The 11,640-nt window shown below is 36.9% G+C and overlaps 1 protein-coding gene across 2 annotated transcripts in view; it reads right to left on the bottom strand.

The window, feature by feature from the left end:
- Positions 1-9,847, bottom strand: part of esamb (endothelial cell adhesion molecule b) — a 49,852-nt gene extending 40,005 nt beyond the window's left edge. For both annotated transcript variants that reach the window (XM_016501335.1, XM_016501336.1), the window contains exon 1: positions 9,413-9,847. In XM_016501335.1, coding sequence (XP_016356821.1) covers positions 9,413-9,479 — 67 coding nt within the window. In that variant the 5' untranslated portion in view covers positions 9,480-9,847. The remainder of the gene's footprint in view (positions 1-9,412) is intronic.
- Between the last annotated feature and the right edge of the window lie 1,793 nt (positions 9,848-11,640).

Here is an 11,640-nt window from a genome sequence, read left to right as displayed (position 1 = left end):
AGGGGTAAACACAACGGAAAGAAAAACACTGAGGAAAAACCGGAAAACAAACGGAGGGGAGACCACGGAAGTTAAACTGTTTTGGGGGTCGGTTATTCTGTCACGGTGTGTGGAGGAAGGCAGGACGACGAGGACGACAAGGATTCCAATAATGATTTTTAATGTAGACACAACAAGGCAGATTCAGGTAGGTGAGACACACACACTCGGGGTAACATTCACAATAACCGACAAACTCGAATACAAGAGACAGGAATACAAGAGACAGGAACAGATATAGGGCAGATAACGAGGGGCAGACAGGTGAGCACAATGAGGTGATTAACTAATGATTGAACGGGCTAAACCAACAAAAGGGGGAGAAACCACAATAAACAGTCCACAGGGGTGTTACACATTTCTTATTATTATCAATGTTAAAAACAGTTGAGCTTCTTAATATTTGTGTGGAAACCATTATAGCTTTTTCAGGATTCTTTGATTAATAGAAAGTTCAAATGAACAATATTTAAAATAGATTTTTTTTGTAACATTATCAATGTCTTTACTGTCAATTTCATGTATTTACTTGATTATTATAAGTATTAAAGTCCTCTGTGTTTGTGTGTGTGTGTGTGTCTCTCTCTCTCTCTCTCTCAAAAAATAAAAATCTTACTGACCTACTAATATCTTCAATATATATTATGTCTAATTCTTCAATATTATGTCAATTTCTTGTTTATAAAACTGTTAGAAGCAATATCTCACTCACAAACATGCTGCTGTACTGAATATGATAAGCATGTGTGATATTGCTTAATTTCAGGTATAATCACTGTCTTCAGACCTTTAACTACTATTTCGGGGATTCAGAATGAAGTCATTGCTGTGCTTCATGCTGCAGGTGCTGAATGCTGCCTCACACAGATTCTGTGAGCTCAGCCCCATCATGCCTGATTATTCTACCTAATTACATTTGCAGGTGATGGGTGCACAGCATGGCCAACTCTTCCACCTTTGATATTATCTCACATGGCCATTTCTCATCCTCGGGCACATCAGAGTAATTGCTACTACTATCAGAGGGACGGTGTAATAAAAAGCTCTCCTAGATAAGAGTTAAACACACACAGCTCCCCTCACAAGATGTCTGTCACGTAGAGTCAGTGCGATGAAGGACGGATGGATGGATGTGGATCAGCTGCACGGATGTAGCGCCGGGCCAGGGGGAGGCTTAATAAGAGCTCAGGAGAGATGGGGGAGAGATGTTATGCTCCGCCGCGATAAGTGAGAAGGGAGCGGACGACTCCGTCGCAGATCAGAGAGAGTGAGAGCAAGGGGGGCAGATGAAAGCTTAAAACAATCAGTGGCGTTAATCTGCAAGGTGCAACAGCTGCTCCTGGTGTATTCTGAGGTGGCTGGCCCGGATCAGATCCTTTAGGCCCTTATTGGCCTCACTCGACCAGGCCTGGCCTGTCTAAATCCAGGTCACACCTCTTAAAAAACAAGATTTCTGTCAGTACCCTCGGACTATCCAGGGTAACGAGGATTATGTGCCTCCAGGACCAATTTTGCCCCTAAACCATCTTTTAGCATCATGTTTAGCAGGTTACGCGAACATGGTTTAGACCAGTGTTTCCCAACCTTTTTTTAGTCGCGGCACCCTTTGGAAATTTTAACAAACTTGTGGCACCCTACAAAATTAATTTTGTCACAATATTTGAATTTCTAACTTCGATATGATCATTTGAAAAGTATAGATATTCGGTACAACAGGGAAGAACTGCAGAATATAATGTCATACAGATATTTTTAATATTATTACAACATTGTGTCCATCAATGGTGGCAATCAGTAGGCTAATTTCTAATGAAGAGACCAATTTATATGACAGATTTGAATGTAGGCTTTTATACATATGTAAACATTATTTAATTACCATTATAACTAGCTATCTCACAAATGTTTGCTCACTCAGTTTTTTTTTTTTATTTTACGGTGGGGTAATTTTGGTGCAGTAGCACGAGATAGCTTGATTCAAACTTTGAATTGAATAAAAAATGACAAGTAAGCAGACAGTAATAAAATAAGAACAAATAAAGAAATTAATAATGATAGCACAAATAAAAAAGAATGACTTGCCTTCGAATAAATAAATTGCTTTTTAGTTTTTCAGGTAGGTCTAACAGTAGGGTTAAAATATATAAAAAAAAAAAAAATTCCAATTATCCAAATAATGTTTAGTCCTAGAAAGCTATAGAAATTTATATTATATAATAGATGCTTTTTTGAACATTTTAGCAATTTAAAAATATTAAAAAAGGATTTTTTACACGTCACCCCGGCTCTCGACAGATGGCACCCCAGGGTGCCGCGGCACCCCGGTTGGGAAACACTGGTTTAGACTACTAGTCAAAAATCTATATATTGCACTATAATGGGTGGTTTAAAAATTATCATATTTCAACAGTAAAAGACTGTAAAAATGCTATGGTAATGATAATTGGTTAATAGTATGTTTCCTTACTCTATGAAAAACTGTAATAGACCTAATTTGACATTTAATGTAATTTTACAGCAAAATACTGTGAAATTTACAGTTGTTGGACATTAAAAATAAAAGTCATCTTGTAATTTACAGTGAAAAAACATAAATTGACCTTCCAAGAATTCCCTGAGTGAGCTCACATGTGATGGTTTATCACTGAAATAACTGTTTCTTCTTATTTTTTGTATATTTGTGTGTGTGGATTAGGTATATTAGGATTTCCCTCAGCTTGTGGAAAAACGTCTTGTGAACTTTGATTCATAAAGTGGCTCTTTCTTTACCACTTGTGTTTTTAAGCCAGTAGTTATTATATTATATTATACTAAAGGTAAAACATTTATTTTATGTATTTTTATATAATTTTATTTTTTATTGATTTTTTTTATATTTATTTTATTATTATTGATCAGATTTTAGTAATATGGTATATCAAGATTATTTTTGGTATATAAGTATTATTATGTATGTTTGTATTCATTCATTCATTTATACATACACACATACTGTAAATGTAAGTTAAATCTAAACTGCACCTAAAATGTTTCTACACTAAAGTTCTGTGAACCACAGCTGCCATTTTTACCAAAACTTTTAGTTTTTTTTTTTTCAGAGTACAATTTCACTACATTAGTCCTATACAGGGGCGCCAGACAGGGGGTAATAGTGGAACAGAGTAACAGGGGCCCATGGTGAGGGGGGGCCGATCGCAAAGCTCCCCACCAATGAACGTGATCTTGCAATCGCGAACATACTAAAAATTATTTTTTCCAATCGTGACCCCCCACCCACAGAATGTGATTTTGAGGGGGCCCCATAGCAAATTCAGTGCACAGAGCCCAGAATTCCTAGCGACGGCCCTGGTCCTATACAGCACATGCTTCACGGTATTTACATTAAAAATAGCTCTGGGTCGCCTGCCTCATGTAATATCACATGTGTTATTGTGGTACTTAGATCAATATAGCCCTTGACAGCTGATCCAACTGCCAGGGATGCGTCCATCTAATGAAAGGATAAGCTTCTCCGTATTTAATCCTGCTGAGATAGCTATTTCTCCCCAATAATCCCCATAAAACATACTCTGAGCATACAATGGCACTATATAGAAGTATCTATGACATATATTGTCAAATGCTGGAGTGTGTGGTCAGCTAGTTTGCAGTTTCCCAGGTGTCTCTGAAGCCCACACAGGCGCACAGCAGTGTGCCCAGAGGAGCCATGGCCTCATTTAGATGGCGGAAATCCTCATTACTGTATCCACTCTCCCAACTTACACCTGCTGTAAAACAGCGTCTCCCTCGCCTACGCTCCGGAAAGCGACACACCGGCACCTTTGAACACACAGCGGGCTCTCGAGGGAAGTGCAACTATGATGCCATGTTGATCTGCTGTTGAAATTGCATGCAAGTTTATAAACAGATTGCAATTATAATTATTTAAGAATCATGTTGAGAAAACTCTATGGTAGGGGTGTCCGTCCTTTCACTGCACTACTTCCCGCAGGTGGCAGAGAGAGGAGGAGGGCAATGGGGCTGCAGGTGTGATATAGCAGCACTTACATGAGATGCTGTGTCTCTTCAAAAGCATTAATGAGAGCTGAATCTGTCTCAGATCTCTCTGGATATTTCTTGACAGATGAATGTGAGCTTAATGGTTGTCAGCTGTATAGTTTCCTGGTAAGTCCTGGAGCTAATAAGGACTGCACATATAGAGATACAGATATACCATATAGTGAATTCAAGATATATGTAAATAGGGATGGGTAGTATAACAGCAGAAATTTGTCATCCAGCAGAGATTTGCTATATCATTTATATCATCATATGTATATTTGCACAGCTAGTGGGCAGGACAAATGTACATTATCTTTATAGTATATTATGAAAGCAACAAAAGAGTAATGCAAAAATACATGGTGGAACGTGTTCCGCAAATGTTAACATGAAATGTTATTAGGCACAACACAAATTAGAGCAATAGCGCAACATGTAAATACAGAATTCAATTGTTGTACGGTTGTGGCTCATCCAATCAGTATTTAGAGTCAGAACGAATTTTATAACACTAGGGTTACTATTTTAAGTCTTCGTTTTAACTCAAATGTTGCATAATATGAAGCTGTTTTTGCACTGTCAGACATTCATTTATTTATTATGAATAATCTGTTTTAGTTTGCATCCATTTGTTCATTTGTTATCATCCATTTGCAATCATTTGTTATTTTTTAATTCACTAAATTATCCCAAAAATACTATGTAAAAAATGACTTTTACAATTTTAAATGAAACAAAGATATGAGATGGAGTACGTTTTACAAGAAAGTATGATTTCAGTCCTCCTAATTAAAATTTTTATGTGTAATTCAATGTAACTTCTTGTTTCTTTGTCATTATTTGTGAAATTTACTATCAATTTTTGAGTGACAATAGTGAAATACTACACCATTTTTTCAGTGTAGGCATTACCACTAGGTTATTTAAATTTAAATACTATTTATTACCAAATTATACAGTGATATACAGTATACTGTACTGTTAGTGTGATATTATACCATCATGCAAGATTTATGCCCAACCCTATCTTATAATAATCTTTACCAGTACAAATCAAAAGATTGATTTCAACAATAGAACGGTGGCAGGGTTAATGAATTGAAACATGGATTTTTTGCCAGTATTGAATGTTCTTTGCTGTGCAGGGGGCAAACATAATTGCCTCTGGTGAGCATTACCATTTCTAATGATCTCTGTTGTGAAGGCCCAGTGATCCGCACTCAATTACAGCCATTGATTATCCACCTCCAGCTTTTCACAAGGATGAAACAGTTTGTTTAAACATGCCGCAATTTGCTACAGGTGGTTTTTTGCCTGGAGAAACCAATTATATTATTAGATTTTGATTGATAAAGATGACAATTTTACAGAGTACTAAATGTTAGACTTATTATTATCTTTTCTAAAGTACAATCACAATTGATCTTGTACATTCTAGGAAAGGATCTGCGCTATTTGCACAAAGGTTGTAGGAACACAAGAAGATGTAGCCCTGAGTCACAGTGACCACAACTGAATATTGATCAAGGGACTTAAGCCATCTCCTGTGGGGCTTTTCCTTTAAATCGGTATGGAGTGTATTTAAACTGGTATGGATTAAAAAGCGCTTGATAAATGGCATTTAAATCCTGGGCATTTTCATTTTCAGAAGATTTTAGTTCACAGCAGGAATTAATAAGCCAAACTGATGTTTCATTGTTAATAATAAATAAGGGGTTGTGTCTAAATTTACAGTCTACATACAGAACGTAACCTTCAGACCACCTTCAAGACTTAATGTCAGACTCTGTTCCATGTTTTGTCTGTGTCTTGCTCCCCAGGTGTTCCTTTCCCATGTTTAATTTGTCCCAGGTGTTCCCCATGATGGTTCATTGATCCCAGGTGTGTCTCGTCATCCCCTCCTCCTGTGTGTATTTAAAGTGTTCCCAGTCCCTAGTTCTCTGTCCGCTGTTGTACGTCTTCCTGTGAACGTCTTCGTGTAAACGTCTTCCTGAGTTCGTCTCCCTTGGTTCCTAAAAATAAAGTCTTGGTAAAGTATTCTCCAGCGTCTCCTCGTTCCTCGTGTGTGTGCAACGTGACACTTAAAGGGATAGTTTACCCAAATATTCTCATTTACAACCACGAAGACTTTGGTTCATCTTCAAAACACATATTTATATATATATTTGAATGAAATCTGAGTTTTTTTTTTTCCCTCCATTTACAGTCCAGGAAACCAAAACTTAAAGATCCAAAAAGGTCATCAAGTCATCATAAAAATAATTTATATGAATCCAGTGGTTTACTTAAAGTCTTGTGATATACGATTGCTTTATATGATGAACATATATAATTTAAGCTTTTATTTACATCTAAGCAATGAGCGACACACATACATAGAGCCCATCAAATATGGTAAACACGGAAGCTCAAACGTGGTGTGTGAAAACCAATGAGGTTGTTCTAGCATGTGACAGATCTTCCATGTTTACCAAACTCATATAAACCAATCATATCGCTTCACATTACTTAGATCAGTGGTTCTCAATTCCAGTCCTCGTGTACCACCGCTCTACACATTTTGTATGTATCTCTTATCACTTCAGACATTTGTTCTGTTCGACCATAAGTGCCCTGCGAAGTGGATATCACAGGATATTCCGCCATGATTCCATCTTGAAGGGAGCGCATATATGTTCCATTCAAAGGGCATTAAAGTGTGCGAGACGTGAATTGAAATTGTATTTATTTGCAGAGTTATATTATGTCACACTTCACACTTACGTTTAGTCTGTGTGTGAAGATGCTGCAGGCCGTGGCATAGTGCAAATCCGTGAATTAATGTTCCGAAGTGAAGTAAACTTCAATGGATTTCCTGTGTTCAGGGAGTAGGGAGCAATAAACACTGTGGGACCCTGTCAATCGGAACACAGTTCATGCATGGCGCTCTCTTCTAACGAGCTGGTTATCTGAATCAGCTGTGTTAAATAAGAGATGCAAAATATGCAGAGCGGTGGGACGAACGGACTGGAATTGAGAACCACCGACTTAGATTAAACCACTTGATTCATATGGATTAAATTTACAAGGACTTTGTAACCTCTTTGGATCTTACCTGAGTACTAGGGCTGCACAATTAATCAAACTTTTAATCGCGAGTACAATTACAGATGCCACAATTACATAATCGTTCAAAGCGTCAATTAATCGTTCATAGTCCACTTATGTTATTCTGTGTGCATAAGATGTGTTTTTTTTCTTTCTGCAGGTTATCTTAAGCATTTTTACTTTATTTATTTAAAGAAGAAACCAATCCAATGTATAGTTGACATTTGAGGCTTAATACTATAGAAAGCAATAACTTTTTCAGTTAGAGTGTTTTCAGCTTGTTTATTTTCATATAAAAAATATGGCATGAAGTTGCTTCAAACTGGTGTAAGAAATTATAGTCTGCCTCGACCAAACTTCCACTCTAAATAAACTATTCTCCTTTCTCTACAAAGAGCTTAATTATCATAGAGATAATTCTTTCCAATCTCAATAATATGTAAATAGTATCTCCTGAACGTTACTTCGTCACCTTTAGCATGGGAGCGGCAGTAGGCCATCAAGAACCATCTGCTGACCAAAAGGGTACTTGAATATAATTGCTAGGGATTCTAGATAATCCTATCACCTGAACATTTGGTTGTTTCCACCTGAAAGACTACCAAAGACGTGGGAATGGAAGGCTATCACTTTCATTGTTATCCGCAATTTACATTAAGACGAAACTGCATTTACATGCAGGAAGATGAAGCGGGAAGAATAGAGTATAAAATGTTTGAGCTTAGGATGTTCGTGGTTCATTCTGACTCCGTTGAACCCGAAGTGCTGCCTGTACTTTGTCACTGCTATGCTGCAATAAACATCTTCATCGAGATCTTCATCGTCCTCATCATTTTTTCTTACACTGGTATAAACATCATTCAATGTAAATTGTGATAATCCTAATTAATAATCGCAATTACAGTTTAAAGGGAATAATCAACAATTGTGATTTTTTTTTGTCATAATTGTGCAGCCCTACTAAATATCTTACCTGAACTTTCAATGGAGGGACAAAAATTGCTCAGAATTCTTTAAAACTATCTTAATTTGTGTTTCGAAGATTTATCAAAGACTTATGGGTGAGTAAATTACGAAATAATTGTCATTTCTGGGTGAACTAGTCCTTTAATGTTTCACAAAAAATGAAATAATTTCAGTACAGGCTACCACAAAAAAAAACCTAACTGCAATGTAGTAATTTTGCAAGGCGGCATGTATGGTGGCAATATCTTTTCGGGGTCACTCAAGATAGGTCAAACAAAACAACTAAATGTTTGCAGGCTACAGCAATGTCATCTGGCAGTTTCCCCATTATATGGCACACTCTCCATAGAATGCAATAATGGTGCCTCCCTGGAGGTACAGAAAACACCACCACATCAGCAACTTGCCATGTTGGAAACACAGAGTAAAACCCTGACAAAGCAACCAATACTCGTTTAATAAGACTCGCTACATTTCAAAACATCCAAGAGGCTATGAGGGCATGCGAATGCATTTTTATTGTATTCTACTTTGTCAATTAATTGTGAGTTTTGAAGCTCAAGGAAGGAAAAACTGCAGCACAATGGCACAGTTTCATCTTGTCGGCCAGCACTGAGAGTGAATTCGTACCTTGTTCTTGCTTGTAAAAATGCCAGAGTAATTCAACGGATTACAAGCTCCTCTGACTTGAGGCTTGTTGGAGATTAGTCAGAACAATGGTCATATCACGGCACCTGAATACACTGTCACTACTTACAGGTTGTGGCTACAAATTGTGTCAATCTTCATTTTACCACCTGCTTAAAATCAGGATTCAAGTCAGTAAGAGATGACTTCCCATTAAGCAAAGAAGAGCAATGGCTGTTCATCAGGATAACATATATCTGTTGGTAAGGAGTAAATATCCGTTTCTAACATAATATTTTATTACAAACTACAAACATATTATGAGGACGTGTACAGGTGTTGTTATTTGATTATTATTGATTCTCTTATTGATTCAGTTATTATTGAGTCTCTCCATCAACTTTGATAGAATGCTAACATATTTAACTACAATATCAAACAGTTATCTAATTGTATAAGATTAATGTATCATCTAAGATAAACAAAACATAGAAAAGTATTTAATTTGAGACTTTACTTATGATACAGTCCCTTTGAACTCTCACAGTTCGCTCAACACAACAACACACGTTGCCTAGGCTATATGAATTTTGAGAATGCAGTATTTATATTGCACAGAGTTAGCTGATATTTCTCTTCCCATTTCTCTTACCTGGAAGCACCCACAGCAAGGTGAGAAGCAGAAATGTTGGAGGTCTCCAGTCCATCAGCATCTCCATCGCCCCTCATCAAGCCACCGCTCGGGCGACAGACAACTCATACAGCATCCAGTGAGTCCCTCCGCGCTCTTCTTATTCTGCACCGAGCTGTCTTCTGCCTTCCCTCTGTTGTTAAAATTAATATTTAGTTTTGAGTATATCAATTCACTCAACCTCGACAGAAGAACTAGACTCCAGTTTGTAAATTAATCCCATTCCCTCCTCTTCTCTCATCCGCGCACTGGACGGCATTTGGGCTCTTTGGAAAGCTTTGGTGGTTCTTTCTTCTAAATAAACTCTCTTCGGATAATTACGCCAGCATTTTCACTCACAACTGAAGTTTTTGGCTGTTGTTGGACGGTACGAATCGCGTCTGTCACCTGAGCGCGAATCCCCTCGCAAATCTAGATGTGTGCTGAAGCCACGCCCCTTTCAGCCTACAGGTGTTATGAGCGCGCCACGATCATTTCCTCTCTGTATTATCCATTAGGAATAGCCAATTCGTTCAAAAAACTATTTTAATTAACAATGTAATTGTGTAATATTAATAAAATATTAATATTAAAAATATATATATATTTTGATTCAATATCAATATATATTATATATTCAATTGCAAAAAGAGTGACCGAAATCTGCTATCATTGCAACGATTAATATCACGTGCAATGGAACATCACACTGTTTAAATTTGAACTAATTAAATATATTGACTCTGAAAGAAAAAAGAAAAGAAAAGAGGAAAAACAAATATTATAAGATATTACGTTATTCCCTGGATATTTTTTCTGTTTATTTCCTTTGATGCTACTATGATTATAACAGTGAGCAAGTTATAAATCTTCTTTATGTGTATTTCAGAACTAATATAGAAGCTTCAGGAAGGTAAAGCTATAGAACGTAAATCATTGGTTATATTTTCTATGGTTATTTGACCTATAAGAATCATTTTCAGTGTAAGTTTCCATCAAACTGAGCTGGAGCAACCAATTACTGTCTCACGTATGCATTGTGACATGAGTTGGTCTGTGATATTAGGCTAATAGGGTACAGGAGAAAGCATATACAGACCCCGAGCAAAGCTCATTCTCACCCCCTCCGATTGGATGGTTGCCATAGAAACACATCAGAAGTTCATGCATTAAGGCTGCTCAATTATTGGGGACTGGTGAGCTTCATTGCAACGATTAATATCACGTGCAATGGAACATCACACTGTTTAAATTTGAACTAATTAAATATATTGACTCTGAAAGAAAAAAGAAAAGAAAAGAGGAAAAACAAATATTATAAGATATTACGTTATTCCCTGGATATTTTTTCTGTTTATTTCCTTTGATGCTACTATGATTATAACAGTGAGCAAGTTATAAATCTTCTTTATGTGTATTTCTATGTAAATGTTGTTTTTGTTCTACATTAAGAAAACACGTCACCAACAAGACACACACATGCACACACACACACACACACACACACACACACACACACACACACACACATAATGAGCAAACTGATCGTTTTAAGCAGTGGAACAAACTCATCCTGACATAACAAACCAACAACAAAACATGCAACAAAACAAAACCAACAGTGGAAGCATATTAATAACTCATGCACAGTGAATCCTGGGACAATAGTGAATGAGTCTAAACCAGGAAACCATTTCTTGTAGGTTGATTTAAACGTAAAAAAATTAATTAATAAAAAAAAAACAGGAGAAAGCATATACAGACCCCGAGCAAAGCTCATTCTCACCCCCTCCGATTGGATGGTTGCCATAGAAACACATCAGAAGTTCATGCATTAAGGCTGCTCAATTATTGGGGACTGGTGAGCTAAGGTCTTTGATTGTCTTGTCTGAGCTTTCCGCTTAACTTGAACTACAGGTACAACGTGTCTGGCACAAAGACTGTGATTAAGAGAAAATGGTCAACTAGAAGTCTTGGTGGTAAGTCAAGCCTGTGCTGTACCCTTCATTTATTCAGTGCTAAACTGCAGCCCGCTGTACAAATGAGTTGCATTTCCTGACAGCGATTTTCAAATGGTGGCATAAGTATATTTTAAATGATGAAATACATTCATAAAATCTACTTATTTATTCAACTGACTACAACAGTCTGGTCAGGATTAATAATTATCATATTATTGAAGACCTTAGGCAATCAACTTCACACCATTA

The sequence above is a fragment of the Sinocyclocheilus anshuiensis genome, unplaced genomic scaffold, assembly GCF_001515605.1.
Source record: "Sinocyclocheilus anshuiensis isolate Anshui unplaced genomic scaffold, SAMN03320099.WGS_v1.1 scaffold891, whole genome shotgun sequence".
NCBI classification, from domain to species: domain Eukaryota; kingdom Metazoa; phylum Chordata; class Actinopteri; order Cypriniformes; family Cyprinidae; genus Sinocyclocheilus; species Sinocyclocheilus anshuiensis.
The sequence above is the reverse complement of the archived record's forward strand: the minus strand, read 5'-3'. Positions and strand labels throughout refer to the sequence as shown.